Here is a 24,976-nt window from a genome sequence, read left to right on the forward strand (position 1 = left end):
AGGCACACATCAACCAAATAACTGCTGCAGCATACGGGCGCCTGGCAAACCTGAGAATAGCATTCCAATACCTTAATAAGGAATCGTTCAAGACACTGTACACTGTGTATGTTAGGCCCATACTGGAGTATGCAGCACCAGTCTGGAACCCACACCTGGTCAAGCACGTCAAGAAGTTAGAGAAAGTACAAAGGTTTGCAACAAGGCTAGTTCCAGAGCTCAGGGGAATGTTGTACGAGGAAAGGTTGAGGGAAATCGGACTGACAACACTGGAGGACAGAAAGGTCAGGGGAGACATGATAATGACATACAAGATACTGCGGGGAATAGACAAGGTGGACAGAGACAGGATGTTCCAGAGAGGGGACACAGAAACAGGGGGTCACAATTGGAAGCTGAAGACTCAGACGAGTCACAGGGACGTTAGGAAGTATTTCTTCAGTCATAGAGTTGTTAGGAATAGCCTAGCAAGTGACGTAGTGGAGGCAGGAACCATACATAGTTTTAAGAAGAGGTATGACAAAGCTCAGGAAGCAGAGAGGGAGAGGACCTAGTAGCGATCAGTGAAGAGGCGGGGCCAGGAGCAGAGTCTCGACCCCTGCAACCACAATTAGGTGAGTACACACACACATACATACATATATATACAATCAAGACATTTACTGAATGAAATGTTTTTGCCACTTCGGGTTTTATCAATCTTAATAAAGAGATAGCTAAAGAAATACAGTATTTATAGCAGGGAGGTCAAGTGCAACCCAGAAAGATAGTTCACTTGTCAGAAATGACTTGGCAGGGCTGGAAATTGAGAAGAATCTCCCTAACATGTTACGTAAAAGGGCACAAGTGCAACTAATGCCACACTTGATTGTGGCAACTTTTCTCTGACAAAGTTCCTGAAGAGCGAAACATTGCCACAATAAAATCTCACATTAGTTGCACTTGTGTCCTTTTACTTAACATATTGTCAGTACTTCTACCAACATTAATACACCCCCTAACATGGGCCGGTAGGCCCGTTACAGTTCATCTCCTTTCTTATGTCACCTGATGGCAGTGTTTTGGTTGGGCAGAATCAGTTTGAGTGGAATATTGAAGATGTTTAAACTCCGTGAGTTTGGTGTTTTTGTATGAAAATAGAAATCATTGAGGCTTCCAGACACTGACATCTCGGTAAATTGCTGTCCTTGATCAGTAGTTCTGCTTCTTCCTAATTCATGAAGTGACCATATGTGCTATAATAATGACATGTGTTGTTCATATTATTGTGACTGTAGGCATTTATGTATTTCCTAACATGTTGGTCCATGGTCTTCCTTGATTCCCCTGTGTATATCTTATCACATTCTCTGCAAGGTATCATATAATAAGATATACATGGGAAACAGAAATGCCTGCAATTATGATGATATGAACAACATGTGTTCAGTATTGTAGCACACGTGGGCACACCATGAGGCAGGAAGAAGCAGATGTACTGTTGAAGAAGAAGGATTTACTGAGACTGCAATACCTGGAAGACTTGATGATTTCAATTTCTACCACAGTCACACCAAACTCAGAAAGTTTCAGCATCTCCAGTATTTTCTCCAAATTGATTCTGTCCAACCAAATCAGTGGTATAAGGTGACATAAGAAGGGAAATGCATGGCAGTAGGCCTACTGGTCCATGTTAGTAAGGCTCTTCTCAATTTCAAGCCCCATCCACTTGTTTTTGAAATGTGACACGTTGTTCTGGGTCTCACCTGGCCTCCCTTGGTATAAATGCTGCATTTTTTTATTTCTCCATATTAAGATTCATAAAGCCTCAAGTAGTGAAAAGTCTCTTTCATTGTCTTGATTGTGCATAAGTCTTATTCTCAAATACCTGTACAAGTACAGAAAAAAAATTAGAGCTTGAAAAGAACTATATATTCAGTTTGTCTTGCAACACATTTAAGTTGATGAATAAGGTTTTAATCAAATGTTCCCTAAAACTACATGACTTTTGCAATATTTTTCAGAATTGAACATGCCACTAGTTAGGCAATAATATTAACAACTATATTTCTCTACTGAGGAATATTTGTGCATAGTACATTCTATTCATAATAATAACTTATTTCTCTATGGTTTTTATTTAGTTTCTTGAATGGTTAGAGGTACAAATTAATGATAATATGAGCTACTTTTCTTAGTGGATTTACACCTGTTAAGTGTAATGAAGCAGTCAGAATGTACCAGCTTGTTTGTATACTACACTGCAACAGAGGTGGTAGGGTTTTACAGATGTATCTTTCATCTCGGCAGATAAAAATAAAGACTTGGTCTTTAACTGTGATTTTCTTCACAAACTTGTCAGTAGTAGCTACTCTTTAAGCAATAAAACATCAGTTATCACCAACTTTGTGAATTATCTGGCTGTTGTGCTGATGTTGCATGAAAGAGAGACTTATCAAAGATTGTATTTTCGATTATCAGTGGTAATTTAAGGCTACAGGTTTAAAACTTTGTATAAGAAAAACCTGTGAATGAGATGCTCTTTTACTTCCATAGGTAACCAGTCATATGGAAAAGTGTGCTACATAGTGTTTCTTCTGCCATTACTGTGTTATTTGGTTGTGTGCCTGTACTTGGCTTCCTGGACCAAAGATGATCTCTACATTAATGATGTCACAAACTTCAATGAGTTTTTCATGAACAGTCGTGTGAGTAATGACTAGAATTATCCTGAAAGGTATTTTTTAATATTTATGACTTTGTGCACTTTGTGTCCGGTTGTTCACTCAAGCTTACATATAAATTCCTGGCTACATTACTATTCTGGTGAATTTACCTAGTCACCTAGATTTGTTACTTAAGTCACCTATCCATTCTTTGTAGAGTATTTTCTTTAATATTTCATTTAGTATACCATCTCAGCTTGTAACAACCTGTATAGTACACTATTCACTTTAATGATTTTTGGATTCTGTCTCTGCTTGAACCAGTGCCTTGTCTAGTTTCTCAGTTTAATTGTCCACAAATTTATTTTACCTTTCACACAAACTGAAAAATTCATATTAACTTAAAATGCAATATATCCCTATCCCTCCTTCAGAGTACTTCCTCCTTTAGAGTACGTCCCACCTCCAGGACTCAAGTCCTGTCTTTAGTACAGTAATATACATATAAAACTTATAATGTTAATTCTTAGCACTGCAAGAAACATTAATATCTCTGTATGAATAGGTATGACCCATCAAATGATGGTAAACAAGAAAAAACTTATCAAAGATTTCTTTGCTAAAAGTATCTTTTAAATGGCTGATTCTCAACTACTGTATCTTTATATTTAAATTTTGTATGCAAATGTACATTAATTGTTTGCAGTCATGGATGGCAGCTAGTCGAGAAGTGTTCCTAGTTTGGGGTTTCCACGGAGCTGTTCTTCAACAGATGGCAGCACACAATAAGTATGTATAGTAATAATTTTAATACTTATCAAAAAATTTTGAGCTGAGAACCTGACTTTTAAATCATAACCATTTATTGAAGATTCCAGTGAATTAACTCTAATAATTTATTAATACTGAAGCATCCAAGAAAACCTAAAGAGAACAAGAGCTTATTAAAACTGCTGACATATTTTGAAGGCAGTACAATACATGCAATAATTCAAAAGAAGAAATGAATAATATTTCAGTGGTCACAAACAACCTTTATTGAATATGCATATTTTAAATGTCAGCTCTAAATTTCAAATATATTTTGTTAATTTTCAGGCGAGGACATGCTTTGTACCGAGATACAACGATACTCTCAATAATCACAAGCTTGGTGCTGGTGCTGGCAGCGGTCACAGGTTCATCTTGTGTGTCTGGACTCCTCCAAAATAACCTACACTACAAACCATCTTCTTTTGGTAAGATTCTATGATATTTGATATTATGTCTTATATCTTAGTACAGTGGACCCCCTCTTAATGATCACTTCCCAATGCGACCAATTATGTAAGTGTATTTATGTAAGTGCATTTGTACGTGTATGTTTGGGGGTCTGAAATGGACTAATCTACTTCACAGTATTCCTTATGGGAACAAATTCGGTCAATACTGGCACCTGAACATACTTCTGGAATGAAAAAATATCGTTAACCGGGGGTCCACTGTATAATATATTAATCTTTAAATGCCATATTATGGAATACAAGTTACTTATTCAATGGGCCCTTATTGTATGATGCATCATTTGAAACTGGGACAATGCATTACTCCAAGCATTTTAAAATGTACTCAAACCTGACTTATTTTTTTTAACCTACCTAAATGGTGGGCTTACTGGCCAGCCAGTGACTCAGCAGAGTTTAGTGCATTATATGAGTGTCACTATTAGGTGGGAATCAGCTTAGCAAACCAAACTGTTTGTATGGTATTGATATGGCCAACTCTATCAATTCCCTAGAGTATTTTTTTATGTTGTTATCATGTCTCTCCTGGTTCATCTGTCAGGTTTTGTTCCTTCAGCATCTCCTTATAGTTCATTCTTCCATAGATCTGGAGTTTGCCTCATTGCATACCTCTTCACCTTCTCCAGTTTCTTAATATGCTTTGTCATTTTTTTTTTGTGTATGTGAGTGCGTGCGTGCATGCATTTGTGTGCATTCGCTAACATATATGTGGCTACAGGGGTCAGGTTTCAGTTTCTGGCTCTGCCTCTTAACTTGCCACTTGCCAGATTCACTCCCTCCTAGAATTGTGGGCTTTACTGTGCCTGTTCTTTAAGCTATGTATGCCTCCTGCTTCCACCACCTCTTCACCATGATCATTCCACTTTTCAACTATCCTGGGACTGAAGAAACGGTTCCTAACATCTCTGTGGTTCAACTGTGTCTTTAACTTACAGCTTTCTTCTCAGGTTACCCCTTTTATCTCTCAAACAGCCTGTTCCTATTTACCCTATCAGTTCCACAGAGTATTTTGTATCTTATCACATCTCCCCTGGTTCTTCTATCCTCAATTAAATTCTATTAGGCTCGCTTCATAGCTTATACCTCTTAACTCAGGAACAAGCCTTGTTACACATGTCAGCACTTTCAGGCCCAAGATGGGCCTGAAATATATTGCATACAGTGCCCAGAAAGCCACTATGTAGAGATTCTTGAAGGTCACTCTTAGATTTACCAGCAGAGCTTATTCAACTGAAGCAAGCCTCTGGCAGAATGCTAGGCACTATGCTAACCTCTAGGTTTTTCTCTTCGAATAAGGTCTGTTCGATCCCCGACAAGGGTTGAAACATTGGCTGTGTTTCCTTACACCCAGCAGGAGATGCAGTATCCCCCCAATGAAAAGCAGGGGGGCACGAGTACACTAGGAGAAAACACAATAAGTGTCAGGAGCCCAAGACTGTTCAACTGCCTCCCAGCATACATAAGAGGGATTACCAATAGACCCCTGGCTGTCTTCAAGACAGCACTGGACAGACACATAAAGTCAATACCTGATCAGTCAAGTTGTGGTTCATATGTCGGTTTATGTGCAGCTAGCAGGAACAGCCTGGTTGATCAAGCCCTGAGCCACCACAAGGCCTGGTCACGGACCAGGCTGCAGGGATGTTGATCCTCAAAAACCCTCTCCAGGTATACTCTAGGTATACCTGTTGTCCCTGTTCACATAAGAACATGAAAGAAGGAACACTGCAACAGGCCTACTGACCCATGCGGAGCAGGTCCATGTCCCCCCCCCCGGATTAGCCCAATGACCCCCCCCTTCCCCCCGGATTAGCCCAATGACCCACCCAGTCTGGTCACCTCCACTCAAGGAAGGAGCACAGCTCCAGACCCAGCAGCACAAGCTCGTCAGGTCCAACTCACACCCACCCACACCCACTCATGTATTTATCTAACCTATTTTTAAAACTACACAACGTTTTAGCCTCAATAACTGTACTCGGGAGTTTGTTCCACTCATCCACAACTCTATTACCAAACCAGTGCTTTCCTGTATCCTTCCTGAATCTGAATTTTTCCAACTTGAAACCATTGCTGAGAGTCCTGTCTTGGCTGGAAATTTTCAGCACGCTATTTACATCCCCTTTATTTATTCCTGTTTTCCATTTATACACCTCGATCATATCCCCCCTAATTCTACGCCTTTCAAGAGAGTGCAGATTCAGGGCCCTCAGTCTATCCTTATAGGGAAGATTTCTGATACATGGGATCATCTTTGTCATCCTCCTCTGTACATTTTCCAGAGCATTTATATCCATTCTGTAATACGGTGACCAGAACTGAGCAGCATAGTCTAAATGAGGCCTAACCAAGGATATATAGAGTTGAAGAACAGCCTGAGGACTTCTGTTATTTATACTTCTAGATATGAAGCCAAGAATTCTGTTAGCTTTATTGCAAACACTAATGCACTGTTGTCTTGGTTTTAGATTACTGCTAACCAGAACTCCTAAATCCTTTTTGCAATCAGTAGTATTAAGATCTACATTATTTAGTTTATATGTGGCATGGTTATTTACATGTCCAACATTTAGAACTTTGCATTTGTCAACATTAAACTGCATCTGCCACTTCTCCAACCATTGCATCGGTCTATTCAAATCATCCTGGAGTGCTCTAGTGTCCTCATTAGAATGAATTGGATGGCCTATTTTGGTGTCATCAGCAAATTTGCTTATGTCGCTATTTATTCCCTCATCTATGTCATTTATGTAAATTGTGAACAACAACGGGCCCAACACTGACCCCTGAGGAAAACTGCTTGTGACGTGCCCCCATTTTGATTTCTCCCCATTTATGCAAACTCTCTGCTGCCTATTTATCAGCCATGCCTCTACCCAGGAAAAAATTTCTCCTCCTATTCCAGGTGCCTTAAGTTTCCTCTGTAGCCTCTGGTGTGGAACTCTATTGAAAGCCTTACTAAAGTCCATATACACAATATCATATTCATTACCATGATCTACCTCCTCAAACACCCTAGTGAAAAAAGTTAATAAATTCGTAAGACAGGAATGCCCCTTTGTAAAACCGTGTTGAGATTCATTAATTCACCTAGCAAGTAAGTAGGTACCTGGGTGTTAGTCAGCTGGTGTGGGTTGCATCCTGGGGGACAAGATTGAGGACCCCAATGGGAATAAGACAGAGACTCCATTGACGACACACTGCTTTTCCTGGGTTATTCCAGGTGGCTAACCCTCCGGGGTTAAAAATCCAAACAAAATCTTCTTCATCTTTGTTCCCTATGACTATACAACATGTCTGGTCTTCTGTCCCTTTCCCCAATCTTCATGACCTTGCATTTGTTGGGGTTGAATTCAAGCAACCACTTATCTGACTAATCTTACAGTTTGTATAAATTGATCAATTTATCCTTCTCATCAATTATACATCAGCAGCAAACAAGGATACATCTGATTCAGTCTCATCTGGAATATCATTCACATAAACAAGAAACAGTACTGGCTCTAATACTGATCCTTGGGGCACCCCACTTGTCGAGTCCTAGCTCATGTCCCCACCATTCAATTTACCAGTTTCCAGGTTTATTCCCTCCTCTCCTCAAGGGTCCTATTGTACCTGCTCTTAAAACTATGTATGGAACCCGCCTCCACTCTAAGACTATAGAAATACTTCGTGACATCCCATGACCTATCTGTATCTAACTTCCAGTTGTGTACTTGAATACCTGTTTCTTGCCTCTTAAACAGCCTGTCACTGTCTTCACTATGAATACCCCTGAGTATTTTGAATGTTGTTATCGTATTTTCCCAGGTCCTTCTGTCGTCTAGGGTCGTTAGATTCATCCTTTAGCCTCTCTTTGCAGCTCATATCCTCATACTTCACTTTTTCCACTTTCTTTACATGCTTCCTCAGGTGTGGGTTCCATACTGGTGCTGCATACTCATGATGGGCCTGAAATATGTACTATATATATATATATATATATATATATATATATATATATATATATACATCTATATGTTAGTTAGTTAGTTACCATTTTGTCCTAGGCACATGTCGATTAGACACTAGGCCTGTTGTATATGAGTACGTACGTACGTACGTATGTGTGTGTGTGTTACCATTTTGTCCTAGGCACATGTCGATTAGACACTAGGCCTGTTGTATATGGGTACGTACGTACGCACGCGCGCACGTGTGTGTGTGTGTATGTGTGTGTGCACACACGCACGCGTGCTCACCTATTTGTGGTTGCAGGGGTCGAGTCCTAGCTCCTGGCCCTGCCTCTTCACTGGCTGCTGCTGGGTCCTCTCTCTTCCTGCTCCATGAGCTTTATCAAACCTCGTCTTAAAACTATGTATGGTTCCCGCCTCCACTACATCACTTTCTAGGCTATTCCACTTCCTGACAACTCTATGACTGAAGAAATACGTCCTAAGATCCCTTTGACTCATCTGAGTCTTCAACTTTCAATTGTGACCTCTTGTTTCTGTGTATGTATGTGTGTATGTGTGTGTGTGTGTGTGTGTGTGTGTGTGTGTGTGTGTGTGTGTGTGTGTGTGTGTGTGTGTGTGTGTGTGTGTGTGTGTGTGTGTGTGTGTGTGTGTGTGTGTGTACTCACCTAGTTGAGGTTGCGGGGGTCGAGTCCGAGCTCCTGGCCCCGCCTCTTCACTGATCACTACTAGGTCACTCTCCCTGAGCCGTGAGCTTTATCATACCTCTGCTTAAAGCTATGTATGGATCCTGCCTCCACTACATCGCTTCCCAAACTATTCCACTTACTGACTACTCTGTGGCTGAAGAAATACTTCCTAACATCCCTGTGATTCATCTGTGTCTTCAGCTTCCAACTGTGTCCCCTTGTTACTGTGTCCAATCTCTGGAACATCCTGTCTTTGTCCACCTTGTCAATTCCTCTCAGTATTTTGTATGTCGTTATCATGTCCCCCCTATCTCTCCTGTCCTCCAGTGTCGTCAGGTTGATTTCCCTTAACCTCTCCTCGTAGGACATACCTCTTAGCTCTGGGACTAGTCTTGTTGCAAACCTTTGCACTTTCTCTAGTTTCTTCACGTGCTTGGCTAGGTGTGGGTTCCAAACTGGTGCCGCATACTCCAATATGGGCCTAACGTACACGGTGTACAGGGTCCTGAATGATTCCTTATTAAGATGTCGGAATGCTGTTCTGAGGTTTGCCAGGCGCCCATATGCTGCAGCAGTTATTTGGTTGATGTGCGCTTCAGGAGATGTGCCTGGTGTTATACTCACCCCAAGATCTTTTTCCTTGAGCGAGGTTTGTAGTCTCTGGCCCCCTAGACTGTACTCCGTCTGCGGTCTTCTTTGCCCTTCCCCAATCTTCATGACTTTGCACTTGGTGGGATTGAGCTCCAGGAGCCAATTGCTGGACCAGGTCTGCAGCCTGTCCGGTGTGTGTGTGTGTGTGTGTGTGTGTGTGTGTGTGTGTACTCACCTAATTGTGGTTGCAGGGGTCGAGACTCAGCTCCTGGCCCCGCCTCTTCACTGATCGCTACTGGATCCTCTCTCTCTCTGCTTCCTGAGCTTTGTCATACCTCTTCTTAAAACTATGTATGGTTCCTGCCTCCACTACTTCACTTGCTAGGCTATTCCACTTGCTGACAACTCTATGACTGAAGAAATACTTCCTAACGTCCCTGTGTGTGTGTGTGTGTGTGTGTGCGTGTGTGTGCGTGTGCGCGTGCGTGTACTCACCTAATTGTGGTTGCAGGGGTCGAGACTCAGCTCCTGGCCCCGCTTGTGCGTGCGTGTGCGGTCGAGTCTTAGCTCCTGGCTCCGCCTCTTCACTGGCCACTACTCGGTCACTCTTCCCATTCCATGAGCTTTATCCTACCTCTTCTTAAAGCTTTGTATGGATCCTGCCTCCACTACATCACTACCCAGACTATACCACTTCCTGACAACTCTATGACTGAAGAAATACTTCCTAAGATCCCTGTGGTTCATCTGAGTCTTCAACTTCCAACTGTGACCCCTTGTTGCTGTGTCCCATCTCTGGAACATCCTGTCTCTGTCCACCTTGTCGATTCCTCTCAGTATTTTATATGTCGTTATCATATCCCCCTTATCTCTCCTGTCTTCCAGTGTTGTCAAGTCGATTTTCCTTAACCCCGCCTCATAGGACATGATCCTCAGCTCTGGGACTAGTCTTGTTGAAAACCTTTGCACTTTCTCTAGTTTCCTTACATGCTTGGCTAGGTGAGGGTTCCAAACTGGTGCTGCATGCTCCAATATGGGCCTAACGTACACAGTGTACATGGTCCTGAATGACTCTTTATTTAGATGCTGGAATGCTATTCTTAGGTTTGCCAGGCACCCATATGCTGCAGCAGTTATTTGGTTGATGTGCGCCTCAGGAGATGTGCCCGGTGTTATACTCACCCTAAGATCCTTTTCCTTGAGTGAGGTTTGTAGACTCTGGCCTCCTAGACTGTACTCTGTTTGTGGTCTTCTTTGCGCTTCCCCAATCTTCATGACTTTGCACTTGGTGGAGTTGAACTCCAAGAGCCAGTTTCTGGACCAGGTCTGCAGCCTGTCCAGATCCCTCTAGTTCTGCCTGGTCCGTGTCCAGTTGAATTCTTCTTATCAACTTCACATCATCTGCAAACAGGGACACTTTGGAGTCTATTCCTTCCATCATGTCGTTCACAAATACCAGCAGTCCAGTGTGTGTGTATACTCACCTATTTGTGGTTGCAGGGGTCGAGTCATAGGTCCTGGCCCCGTCTCTTCACTGATTGCTACTAGGTTCTCTCCCTGCTCCATGAGCTTTATCAAACCTCATCTTAAAACTATGTATTGTTCCTGCCTCCACTACATCACTTTCTAGGCTATTCCACTGCCTGACAACTCTGTGGCTGAAGAAATACTTCCTAACATCCCTAACGTCTTGAACTTTCAATTTTTTTTTTTGTGTGTGTGAGAGAGGTAGAGAATGTGAGAGAAAGAGAGAGAGTAGGAGGGGGAGAGATGGAGTAGGAGTGAGTGGGGGGTGGGTTGCAACAGGGTTGTGAATACAAGTCCACCTAATAATATTAACCCATCTTGCCCCTAAATCATGAAGGCACAAATGTATTCAGTCAAGGACTTGCATTGGGCAAGATATACCACACTGTCGTTACAAATTAATTTTTACTCGGTACCCTGCCTTAATCCTCCCAAAATTATTACCAAACACCCCCACTTTCACACCATTGTGATACCTTGTTTACACATTCTGTTATGTTTATAAATGCACAGAGTATTACTGTAGTTTGTTTTGACTCATGATTACCTAACAGAGAATCTGGAGAATGCTCAGTTCCTGACTGAAACTAAAGTCCAGCAAAAGATGCTATTGGAAACCTTCATTCAGCATCTGCACATGGGAAACTTATCCCCACAACACCTAGCCGAGTACATGTACCACGATAACTTCTATGCAGGGATCAGAATACGCTCACCGAAGATTGGAAATGGTACTTATTTATACTTTTGTATTTTCTTAATTCCAAATTCTTGCTCAAACTAAATGAAGCTTCATTAAAAACTACAAAACTAGCATTAATTTCACTTTGTTCATTATATTACTTTGTAGTGCCATTATTATTATGCATACAGTACTTAAAGATAAGAAATATTTATTGCTAGTTGTGAAGAATATTAATAACAAATATCCTGTTTCACAGATAATTCAAAAAAGATTATTTTAAAATTTCAGTGAAGAGAACAGAAGTAGATGATCGGAGTGGTTATCAAAGTCTGCGTTTGGCCACAGAGCTCTTCCCAGCACTTCTAGCAGTCAATGGAGCACAGCAAATCTCACCATTTTGGTCATCATTATTCTACCTGAGTTTACTTCTTTTTGGTATTGCTCAACAGGTAATTTATAAAATTCATCTTTATTATACAATGGAGGAATAGTGTTCTTGCTTAAGTATGTTTACCTAATACATTATTTTTAAACAAATATCATTTTCCCCAGGCAGAAATGGCTTCATTTTGCTAGATAATACAACACTGTATAAGAACGATGTTTGACTTAAATGACTTATGACAAAATAGACTAAGTATTCTTTTCAGTAAGCTTTGGCTTACTTTCTAAAGTTTTATGTAAATGTATGTAATACAATGTTAATTACTTCCTTTTCAACAGCTGGCAGTGTGGCGGACAATTGTGGAAGCTGTAATACGTATAAATCGTGAAAGGTTACATGCTTGGGAGACATTTATCACATTTCTCTGCTGTTTGTTTGGGTTTTCTGCAGCATTACCAATGGCGACAGGCGTAAGTTATCATCCATTTGTCTGATTATTAATTACCATCATACTATACTGTACTGTCATCTATTGTAATGGTTAATCTCCTGCGTGCAGCCAGCAGTAACAACTTCATTGATCAGACCTTGATTCACCATTAGGTTTGGCCTGGGATCAGGCTTTGGGAAGATAACTCCCCCCCCCCCTGCCTCTAACAGATATCCTTCAGGTTGAGGAGATTATTGTACCATTATCTGTTTTGTCATATTTTACATGATCACATGACTACAACCTACTAATGCTGCATTATTCAATTTTGTTAATTGTGAGATTTTTAGTTGATTCATTGAAACGTTAATTTAGCTGATATAAAAGCTTATTAAATGTGATAAACACGAAAAATTTAATAGTAATACTCGAAATTATGCCTTCATTTCTGCAGGCTGGGATCCACATCCTGTACTTTCTAGACTATGTAGTGAGCTGTGGCTGGTGGCTAATGATCATACAGCTTGTTCAGGTAAGAAGTTAGCAGTACCAGTAAGATAGTAAGCACTGAATCTAAAATTCTTCAGTCACTGAAGATTTTTCTGTTTATTAACATTATGTGCATGTCTTTCAACTGAACTAAATAAATGTTGAAAATTTAATTTGATACTGTTGTGCAGCTTAAAATTAAGCAACTGTTGTTATCAAGGCTCCATACACGATCATAGAATTTTTCATTTTAGCACATCGGTTTTCCACCATGGGAAGGTGAGGCAAAGAAAAAGGCACATTCACCATCACTCACTCTAGCTCCCTTTCTAGAATCACTCATTCTAGCTGCCTTTCTAGAATCACTCACTCTAGCTGTCTTTCTAGAATCAACCATTCTAACTGCATTTCTAGAATCACTCATTCTAACTGCATTTCTAGAATCACTCACTAGCTGCCTCTAAAATCACTCATTCTAGCTGTCTTTCTAGTCACTTATTCTAGCTGCCTTTCTAGATTCACTCATTCTAGCTGCTTTTTTAGAAGAGCATAAATATCATGGTTTAGTGTTCATTCACCAAATTGCAACTTCTCACCTCCAAGTCTCATGTCAGGCTAACCAGCTTCTCTGAATCTTTATGTAGTTTTTATCATGTTCACATTACAACTGTGCATAAAATCCCAAAGATCTTTCCTCAGAGAGCATGCAAAATTCACTTCCTACATCTTCAACACTGTGAAACACTGACTGATTTCCTTGCCTAAGGTCCTGCCTTCAATGCCAGTTCTTTGACTTTTTAACATTAATTAACCTATTATACAAACTTGAACATAAATTTTACGCCCACAGTAAATCAACTCCACTAACAGATCTTCACACCTTATCAATTTATGACTCATTTTCATTTAGCCCCCTCTTTTTTTTTTTTTTTTTTTTTTTAATAAATATTGAAAAATCTTTTGTGATTACACTGTAGACTTATAAGGTTGATCTCATCAGAAGTTAATTACTCAGGATGCTCAACAGGTGTATAATATTGATGTGAATGAGATGAATGCACCCTCCTTCCACTCATTATGGTTATGATGATGTCACATTACTCTCCTATTGTCATGTAAACTCCCATGAACTCTTGCTACATTATACACATTACACTTACCACTCTGCATGTATAATCTTTGCACTTGCACTGAAATATTAAGAAATAATATATAATTAGGCTAAGTTATATTTAATTTAATTATTTTGATTTCTTTATGAATTTAATAAAAAATCATTATATTACAGATTTTTGCTTTACTGTTTGTAAGAGGGAAACCATACAGTGGCCACGACATTGTTAGTGAACTAATGGGCAGTAACAAGCAGTGCCGGTCACTTTGGCTGGGGCCCCTTACCTCCTTCGCATGGAACATCATTGTACCCGTTGGCCTTCTAGTCCTCTCTATATCATCCTTCAAATCAGGACAATACAGAGATGTGTGTATTAGAACTTTTAGAAAAATATCATAAGAAAAATTATACAGTATATGGCAGTTTATGATCACACTTATAGTATTGTAATTTTTTACTAGTACATTGCATATAAAATACATATACAGTGGACCCCCGCTTAACGATCACCTCCAAATGCGACCAATTATGTAAGTGTATTTATGTAAGTGCGTTTGTACGTGTATGTTTGGGGGTCTGAAATGGACTAATCTACTTCACAATATTCCTTATGGGAACAAATTCGGTCAGTACTGGCACCTGAGCATACTTCTGGAATGAAAAAATATCATTAACCGGGGGTCCACTGTAAAATATAAATTGTGTACTTGTAGGCACTCTATACCATTTTTTATATAAAATGTAATATGGAAGAATATTAAATAATGTGTTATGTTGCAGGTGTTTGCTTGGGGAAGTGATAACTACTGGCCAGTGTGGGTGTGTCAACTTGCCTCTGCACTTCAGCTGTTTCCTATTCTTTTGGTACCACTTGTTGGATTGGTCCAAACATGCCGATACCTGGCTGCTACCGATGATGACCTCTTTGAGGTTTGTCTTTGTGCCTTTGTATTAAAAGTATATTTAAAATTGTGCATATATTGTACTGTAAAAATCAGAGCTAATGCCTCAAAATGAGTGGATATAAAAAACCTGCAAGCCGGACTCGAGTCCTGGAAGTGGGAAGTACAGTGCCTGCGCTCTGAAGGAGGGGTGTTGATGTTACAACATTTTAACTGTAGTGTAGGCACACCTCTGGCAAAACAGTGATGGAGTGAATGATGTTGATGATGAAAGTATTTCTTTTTTGGGTCATCCTGCCTTGGGAAACATCTGATGTGTTAATAAAAAAAATATACAGTACAAAATATTATGTATGACAAAAACATAATTAATACTTTTAGGGTATAGCACATAGCACATTTTCAGTCTCAGAATCTGCTGACAGAAGACAGTACAATATAAAATAATATAAAGTGCTTTCTTGAATAACCAAGTAACATATGGCAGAACTTAATAGATAACAACATACTGCAAGTAGTACAGTATTGAACCTTATATGTAACTTTTTACTGTCTACATTCATCTCGTTATCTTTATCATATACTTCTTTTTCAACACACCGACCGTCTCCCACTGAGGCAGGGTGACCCGAAAAAAAAAGAAACGCTTTCATAAAGTTTTTCTTCTTTTTTAAATTTAGTAATTTATATAGAAGTTGTTACTAGCCCCTTGCTCTCAGCATTTTAATTGCCTCTCATGACATACATGGCATATGGAGGAAGGATTCTTCTCCACTTCCCAATGGAGTTATGGTATACTTTACTTAAATAATTAACCTTACTTGGATACGGCCGGTGTGTTGAAAGAAAGAAAGACTTGTATTTACCATCCTCTTTTTATGTTTCACTTTTAAAAATTTTCAAGTTTCATATGATAATTTCTGCATACTTAGGCATGAAAAATAGAATGCCTACAGTCCAGTTCTTATACATTACCAGTATAATTAAGAAAGCTATTCCTCATATAGCTAATAGTAATTGTGGAGGTAGGAAGGGCAGTGCCAGCACTCAGAAGGAAGGATTGGGATGTTGCAGTTTGAGGGTAATCTGATTGTGATGAGAGCACATTTCTGGAAAGATGGAGACTGACAAAATGATGGTGAATGTATTTTCTTTTTTCTGGTAAATTTAAGAATCCTTTGCTAGAATACACAGTAAAATTTTGTGGGTATAGGAGGGTGGATGCAGGTGAGAAGAGGATTGATAAGTGGAATGAAGTAAAGAGGGTGGTAAAGGAGAAAAAATTATCATATGGAGTTTTTGCAATCTATGAATAATAGAAGGCAGAGTCTGTAAAGAGGAAGAGGGTGGTTAAAAAGAATATTCAGAGCATAGATATTAAAAGGATATGTAAAGTCACCAAGGGCTGAGTGCTTGTTAAGGTGATTTGGGCATGTAGAAAGCATGAAGAAGGATGGGTTGGCAAAGAGAGCATATAAATCTTGGGTAGAAGATAGGAGGGGTAGAGATAGTTTCAGGTTGGAGGTAGGAAGTATAAAAGGCTTTAGCAACCAGCAGGCTTATGTGTTATATAAAGTGAACAGAGAAAAGTTATTTTTAATCTATGTGCCATTGAAATCTGAGCAAGGTAAGATATTGGGTGACCCTGTGGCCTGACTGGCAAAGCTCTCACTTCACACACAGAGAGCCCGGATTCGATTCAAGGCAGGGTAGAAACATTTTGACACATTAGTTTAGACCTATTGTCCCTTTCACCTAGCAGCAGGTAGGTATTTGGGTGTTAGTCAACTGGTGTGGGTTGCATCCTGGAGGGACAAGATTGAGGAACCCAATGGAAATAAGACAGACACTCCTCGATGACGCACTGCCTTTCTTGGGTTATCCTGGGTGGCTAACTCTTCGGGGTTAAAAAATCTGAACGAAATCTTATCATATCTTATCTGAGGACGGGATTCAGGGATACTGTATAGCCAGACTTGGGTCTAGGAGAAGGGAAGTACAGTGCCTGCATTCGAAATGAGGGGTGAAGATGTTGCAGTTAGAAGGGTCATCTGAACTATCATGTCAACACTTTTCTTGCAAGGCAGTCATTGAATGAATGATGGCAAATGTGTTTTTTTTTGGGGGGGGGAGGGAATCAGCCTTCATTGGTGGGGGGAGGGGGGGAATCAGCCTTCATTGGTGGGAGACAGCTGGTGAGTATAAAATTTATTTTATTATTAATTGATTAATATTTATTTGTTAAATAACAAAAAAAGGCACAATACTGTGGCTGGAACGATACACAAATAACCCGCACATAAAAGAGAAGCTTACGACGACATGTGCGGCGTCTGGTTGTCTTTGTTGTGGACGTTTCGCCATCCAGTGGCTGGCTGGATGGCAAAACTTCTACGATAGGGATGCCCGGGTGTTGCGCATGTGTCTTAATTTCATCTTGTCGGTATTATATACCATTCTTGTACTACTACTACCACCACCTCTTCCTGCCTATATATAGCCATCCTGCTCCACTTCTGGTTAGTGTGACTTTGTCAATGGTCCAAGTCGGACCGAAACGTCGTCGTAAGCTTCTCTCTTTTATATGCGGGTTATTTGTGTATTTATTTGTTAAATATTTTGAATTACAGTCCTAAGTGATCCTTGTGGATTTAATCATAAATTTCTGTGAATACAGTAATAATTGAAATTTATTACTGTTATTATTATTATTACAGTTATCATTAGCTTACTGTTATGGGCCTAACTAAATAATTAAGAATTTCAGCATAGTGTACTACTGTATACAGTATTGCACTGTTATAATAATCTTTGATAAATGCAATTCTTTCATAAAATTTCTTGTAAATTTATTCAGTGTATATGTATTATATTTCTTCTTTTTTTCTTTTTAGTTGGCTATATGGGAAAAGGGGTTACTAGCCCATTGCTCCTGACACTTTAGTTGACTACAACACACATGGCTTATGGAGGAAAGAGTCTTATACCACTTCCCCATTGATATGAAAGGAAAAGTAATTAAAACAAGAAACTATTAAGATAAAATCAAAGAAAACTCAGATGAGTGTGTATACATAAACATGTAGTGTGCCCTATATGTAGGTAGAAGTAGCAAGACGTACCCGAAATTTTGCATGTTTACGAGACAGAAAAAGTGACACCAGCAATCCTACCATCATGTAAAACAAATACAGGCTTCTGTTTTACACTCACTTGGCAGTACGGTAGTACTTCCCTGGGCGGCTGCTGTCTACCAACCTACTGCTTACTGCTGTCTACCTACTCTGTAAAGACAGTGATTATGTATGAATGATGGTGAAAGTGTTGAATGATGATGAAAGTTTTTTCTTCTTTTTGGGTCACCCTGCCTAGGTGGGAAAAGGCTGATGCATTAAAAAAAAATGTATTACAGAAAACAAATGTTTTGTGATGCTTATCATTACCGTATTTCTACTGAGAGAAGGTTCTAATATCTTTTCATATTTTACAGAGAATACAACTCTTATATAGACCAACATTACGGCAGCGCACCAGTGGAAATAGCAGTTTCCTCTCAGTAACAGAGGAATCAGATCTAGATGGCCTTGGAGGTCTTAGAGATGGACAAGAGGAAACCGTGTCACCACCCACTCCCCGACCTTATAGTGACCCACCTCCAAAGTACACACCTCCTCCCTCATACTCCACAGCTACTGGAGTAAGGTTAGAGCTTTCTTTCACTGTATATCAAAGTTTCTACATCGTTATAGCTCGTCAGGTAGGGTACCTTAAAGCTAATGAAGGATTTTTGATTAAAGGAATTGGAACTGCCAGATCAACCAGGTTGTGATGGCTGTTTGGGCTAGTGGACTGCCAATAGCAACAGCCTCATTAAATAGACAACCAACAGAAAAGCCTGGCCCCAGGCCAAGCTGTGAGGGTAGAAAAATATTTGAAACCAGTTACATGTACAGTAGAACCCCCCATATCCGTGGATACAAAGAATAAGACTCTCGAAACTAATCAAAGGTATGCAGGTTCCGCAGTTTCAGTTATCCACCATGTACTGTGCCCCAAAAGTAATCCTTAATTTTGCTTAATAATGACACCAAAGCACAAAAGTAGTGATGGTGACAGTTCTTCAAAGCCTAAGAGAATCTGTGAAGTGCTTCCCATCAGTGAAAGAAAAAGTACTACTTCTTCACTTACTGTGCGTAATGTATCAATTAAACTTTATCATATGTATGTATGTAAACAAAAAACAACTTATATATGGGGGTTCATTACTATCCGTAGTTTTGGGTATCCATGGTAAGTCTTTGAGCATATCACCCGCGGATACAAGGGGACTCCTGTATATTACAAATACAGCCTCTCCTCACTTAGCGACATACTCATTTACCAACGACTCGAACTTACTACCAACTCTCTGACCAGTATGCATACTTAAATAATGTATATTAGAGCTGATTTCCTCTATTCTATTTATTACAGTATACAGTACACTACTGTATAAACATTTAAAAATATACTAAAAATGTTATAAATGGTGCAAACGTAACATTAAAACAATAACAATAACAAGTTTATTTTAGCATGATGCATGTTTGTACAAAGGAGTGTAACAATTTGGTGAACATGCCAAAAGCCCCTTCATATGTAGTGTATTTTGGGCATACTTAAGACTAACTTAAGATTAATAAGGCAATAACGGTGCAGTAATTTTACATGTGGTCATTATGCGATTTACAATGAATACAAGAAAATTGAATATTCAACTAGTTCACGCTATATGGCTTTAGTAAGTTCAGTAGAGAATAATTACAGTTTTGATATAGGTAGTTTATAAAAAATACAGCATTACAGTTTAGCACAGTTTAAAAACAATGAAGTTGAAAGAATTTTAAGTTTGAAGTAATGGTTAAATAGTTGAGCAATCATCAAGCACAATGTACGATAATGAATTGAAACAATTTTAAGTTTGAAGTAAATGATTAAATAGTTGAGCAGTCTTAAATAATTTAGGAGTTTTTTTGAGTAACTGGTAGGTATTAAGTGAAGTATTTGCCTGGTTAATTTTGGGTGATTAGGTGATTTCTAAGTAGGGCCTTAAATTGATTTGCAGGCAGGGGCCCTTTAGTGTGTTTGGCAATGAATTCCAGATCTTCGGGCCCCTTATGTGCATAGCATTTTTGCATAGGGAGAGATGGACACGAAAGATATCGAAGAGTGATTTGTGCCTTGTATTATGCCTATGTGTTCTGTTGTAGTTATCAAGGAGGAGTTTGAGAGGAGAGATAATATTTGAGTATGTATAATGTTGTGTGTGTGTGTAGTAGGCACAATAATAAGTGTGGATGATTTGTATATTAAGCAAGTTAAGGCTCTTGAAAAGTGGTGGAGTGTGCTGTCTAGTACAGGAATTACTAGTCAATCACACTGCAGCTTTTTGTTGGGATATTAAAGGTTTAAGGTAATTTGGTGTTGTTGAGCCGTATGCACAAATATTATAGGTGAGGTAAGGGTAAATGAGAGATTAGTAAAGAGCAAGAAGATGGTTGACACAAACCCACTACCATTATAGTATGCCCCTTGCTTAGCGACAAATTTATTTACCAACGTGGTCTTAGGAATGGACCTCTGTCTGTAACTGAGGAAAGGCTGTACCTTACCCTTCGAATCAAACCTTATTACCTTTCATTCCCCATGACAGTCATACCAATAATGATACATTAATGCTGTATATCAATTTATGAAAGTTTATTAGGTAAATTATCACATAAAATTTTCAACTTATTAATTATTTCATTACAGATTTGCAAAGCTCCTGAACCAAAGTTTGCGTCGGAGCATGAGACGTCTTCGTGACACATTGCGTAATGGCTCGGAAGCTAGTGCACGCACTGATGCTGAGGGAACACAGCAAGAATTAGAATGTGGCCAGCTCAACACAACAGCAGCAAGGGAAAGCACACCCTACATCCCTCCACCAGATTATGTAACAGCTGTCACTGAGTGTAACAGAGAAAGAAGTCATAGCTCCACATCCAGTGAATCACCACCTCAGTACTCTACTTTAGATCCTTTAAGAAGACAGCAAGCATTGGCAGCTTTGGCTAATGCATCTACTTCTAATACTTGTATTAAAGCAGATGATGAAACAGAGTTGCCATTACCAACAGCTCCAGGACTTAATAGAAATAACAGCCTACGTAGATCTGCACTCCGACGTAGCATAGTCTCTGGTGTGAGGAGAAGTGCTCGACGTCTTGCAGCATCCTTGGGTGTTGGGGCAGGCGAGGATGGGACCACGTTGGTAGGCAGTGAAGCTCCAGTAAGTCATGATGGTCAGCCAGGAAGAGAGGCTGAACCATCACATCCTTATGCATATACTAATTTTGAGCTGGCGTCTCACTCACATGCGTGAGGGTGCTTAGTTCACGTTCCAGTGAAAGAGTAGGCATTAATATTTATACGTAGTAAGAAAATTGTATATACATTAGTTGTTTTGTTGATAGGGTTTTAAAAGATTAATATTTTATCACTTTGTAATTTAACATTACCAGAGATATATACTATTCGTGCAATACAATCATTTTTTAAGTAATATAATTACTACCAAAAAATGTTAAATGGGCTTTAAACACCAGAAAGAATTAGTTCTGTTCAGCTCTCCATTTTATTTTTATCGAGTTAAATTTAAGTACGCTGCTCAATTTATGTATACAGTATTTTTATTATTTCTCAAAAAAAAGTCATATTTCACAAAGTACTGAAATAATATAACCCTTACTTTACATAATATTCAGACACAAGAGCTTTGTTGGTAAGGAAAATTTCCAACGGATTATACTTAATGTAAGTGTAGCTTGTTTGTACTGGTACAGCATATACTTGTTTCTTAACAGTATTTTAAAATGCTTCCCCCAGCAGATTTACTGTTTCATGTAAGGTTATCACTCTTTTTACAAGATAAAATCTCCATGCAGTACTTTAAATTCATTATCATATACAATATTTTATCTGAGTAAAATATTAGTATCATATTGTATATAGAGATAATTTTCCCAACCAAACTCAGGAGGGAATCAGAATGTTTCAATTAAAATATTCCAGAATTAACTTTATAGGTAAAAATTTTACTTGTTAAATACCTCATATAAGTGTGGCTATTTTAAAACCAAATATCACTATAATTAAACTTAAAGAGTAAAGGGAAAAAAGTTACTATTTCCTAAATGTAGAGGAAATCTTTATAAATTCCTACCAAAAAAATATGAACCCACCATACCTGTTCCAAACAACTGCATATCGTTAGATTTTTTCTATAAATATCATGACCCTGTTTGTAAAATACAGGCAGTGTGATACTTATAAATCTGTTCCTCCTCGCCCTTACATTTGTCATAAACAAGTTGTAAAGACAACTCAAAATGCATTTAAAGTTACTAGTGCAAGAGACAAAACATGAAAAATTGCAGTCTGCAGACACCAGAAAACATGCTGTATTTTCCCAATCTCCTATGCATCTATTAAGTACATTATGGTCATCTAGATTTACAGTGTGATTAGTGTTATTTCTCAGGACCACTAAAAGATAGTGCCTGAGAAAAAGGCAATCAGAGGATGTGAAAATATTGTGTATCAGTAAATGACATAAAACATGCTGCTTTACATTAAATAAAGATGTTCAGATAAGTCTGTGAGAAAGCTACTGCTGAGTACACATGCAAGTTGATAATTACTACCGTATTATTAATGTTGGAAGGCTACACTGATATTGTGTAGTAGAATGTTAGGTTAGAAAATGTCACATTACTCTTGGTTGCGAGTCCCTCTCTCAATAAGTATATGTGGCTTCCAGTGTTGCACAATATATATTTCAATGCTATATCTAATTCTCTCATCTCTATCCTTTAATTATTCTATAATCATATAGTGTATGTCTTTATTAAATAGGCTTCTTCATATACTGAAGACACAGAAAACTGAAGTTAATGTTGACATACACCTTGTGCACCTCTCTGCAAGTTACATACACTGATTGTGTCTATCACCTATGAAAAACTCTGTTATTATTATTATGAAATTGATAGAGGAGGTGCTAAACCCATAGGTATCAGAGCAAATATAGAAACTCATAGCCAACTAACTTAACCTTCTACTACAAGTATTAACACAACCCTCTAATACTATTCAGCACTTACTAAAAACTTGCAGGTTTACCAGCAGTAGCTTTCTCACATTAGATTTACCTGTATTACTAGGGTCTTGGTAAGTAGTGTATAAACTTGTTTCCTGTCAGCCACGGACATACAACATTCACATATTCCCTGCTTGCCTCAACCCTTCCCTATCTCTACTCTCGAGGATCTCACTCAAGAAAAGTGAATAGTCTACATTTATTTTAAATAATTGCATGGAAGAAGAGACAGAATAAATGTTCACCATAATATATGTAAACTCAGGGGGTTGTCTCTTGCACCATGCTTAACTTACAAGCAAAGAGTACTGTTCTTTATTTTTTCTCTTGTTTCTTTATTAATTACCTTGATTTTTCTTATATGGTCATTTGGAATACATTTTTTTTTTTTTCAACAAGTCGGCCATCTCCCACTGAGGCAGGGTGACCCAAAAAGAAAGAAAATCCCCAAAAAGAAAATACTTTCATCATCATTCAACACTTCACCTCACTCACACATAATCACTGTTTTTGCAGAGGTGCCCAGATACAACAGTATCTGTGTATAAAAAATACACAGTATATCCCTCCAAACTGCCACTATCCCAAACCCTCTCCTTTAGAGTGCAGGCATTGTACTTCCCATTTCCAGGACTCAAAGTCCGGTTATATAAAATAACCAGTTTCACTGAATCCCTTCACTAAATACATGTATTACCCTTCTCACACTCCAACAGCTCGTCAGGTCCCAAACTCCACACCTTCTCCTAATTTCCACACTCCGAATTTTCTGCATAATATTTACACCACACATTGCCCTTAGACAGGACATCTCAACTGCCTCCATCCGCCTCCTCGCTGCAGCATTTACAACCCAAGCTTCACACCCATATAAGAGCGTTGGTACTACTATACTTTTATACATTCCCTTCTTTGCCTCCATAGATAACATTTTTTGCCTCCACATATACCTCAATGCACCACTCACCTTTTTTCCTTCATCAATTCTGTGATTAACCTCATCCTTCATAAATCCATCCAATGACATGTCAACTCCCAAATATCTGAAAACATTCACTTCTTCCATACTCCTCCTCCCCAATTTGATATCCAATTTTTCTTTATCTAAATCATTTGATACTCTCATCACCTTACTCTTTTCTATGTTCACTTTCAACTTTCTACCTTTACACACACTCCCAAATTTGTCCACTAACCTTTGCAATTTTTCTTTAGAATCTCCCATAAGCACAGTATCATCAGCAAAAAGTAACTGTGTCACTTCCCATTTTGTATTTAATTCCCCATAATTTAATCCCACCCCTCTCCCGAACACCCTAGCATAGGGGGAGAATTGATATACAGTGGACCCCCGCTTAACGATCACCTCCCAATGCGACCAATTATGCAAGTGTATTTATGTAAGTGCGTTTGTACGTGTATGTTTGGGGGTCTGAAATGGACTAATCTACTTCACAATATTCCTTATGGGAACAAATTCGGTCAGTACTGGCACCTGAACATACTTCTGGAATGAAAAAATATCGTTAACCGGGGGTCCACTGTACTAGAGGTTATTCGCAAAAATTTTTTCTCAGTTGTTTGGCAATCATATATATTAACATTCAGTATCTGAATAACCACAATTACATAATTTCCTTAGCTAGCTTTTTTGCCAAATTTAGGCTAATTAAAAGTTTTAAGCAACAATGAAAAATTAGATAATTATAATTTTGAATAATGGAGCTCTGCTTGAGGGAACTATCCTTGTAGGATAATTTCAACATTATTTGAGATTTGATACTAGAACTTTTGTTCAAGTCCTATACTGCACTGTAAAATTTTCTGTAAATTTGTAGAATGCTAAATTATAATCTTTGGGTATAACTTTTTTTACATTTCAATATTTTTTATTCTTTAGGTGTCCTTTTTTAACCCTTAAACTGTCCAAGCGTAGATATACGTTGACGTGTGGCAGGCTCCGAACGTAGATCTACTTTTTTTTTCATGCTTTCAAATGGGGAAAATCAAGGTCGGAGCTCTACACACGTGAACGTAAATTTACGTTTGGACAGTATAAGAGTTAAGATCTTGTTTTATGCATTTCTTTCTTAAAACTAGG

The 24,976-nt window shown here is 38.7% G+C and overlaps 1 protein-coding gene across 2 annotated transcripts in view; it reads left to right on the plus strand.

Annotated features, from left to right (window-relative positions):
- Window positions 1-21,429, plus strand: part of bdg (sodium-dependent transporter bedraggled) — a 145,090-nt gene extending 123,661 nt beyond the window's left edge. For both annotated transcript variants that reach the window (XM_053792872.2, XM_053792873.2), the window contains 11 exons: window positions 2,536-2,687; window positions 3,352-3,434; window positions 3,744-3,883; window positions 11,243-11,419; window positions 11,662-11,822; window positions 12,097-12,228; window positions 12,643-12,720; window positions 13,966-14,157; window positions 14,572-14,721; window positions 18,184-18,395; window positions 20,487-21,429. In XM_053792872.2, the coding sequence (XP_053648847.1) occupies window positions 2,536-2,687; window positions 3,352-3,434; window positions 3,744-3,883; window positions 11,243-11,419; window positions 11,662-11,822; window positions 12,097-12,228; window positions 12,643-12,720; window positions 13,966-14,157; window positions 14,572-14,721; window positions 18,184-18,395; window positions 20,487-21,099 (2,090 nt within the window). In that variant the 3' untranslated portion in view covers window positions 21,100-21,429. The remainder of the gene's footprint in view (window positions 1-2,535; window positions 2,688-3,351; window positions 3,435-3,743; window positions 3,884-11,242; window positions 11,420-11,661; window positions 11,823-12,096; window positions 12,229-12,642; window positions 12,721-13,965; window positions 14,158-14,571; window positions 14,722-18,183; window positions 18,396-20,486) is intronic.
- The last annotated feature ends 3,547 nt before the right edge of the window (window positions 21,430-24,976 follow it).

This window comes from Cherax quadricarinatus, chromosome 64 (assembly GCF_038502225.1).
Source record: "Cherax quadricarinatus isolate ZL_2023a chromosome 64, ASM3850222v1, whole genome shotgun sequence".
NCBI classification, from domain to species: domain Eukaryota; kingdom Metazoa; phylum Arthropoda; class Malacostraca; order Decapoda; family Parastacidae; genus Cherax; species Cherax quadricarinatus.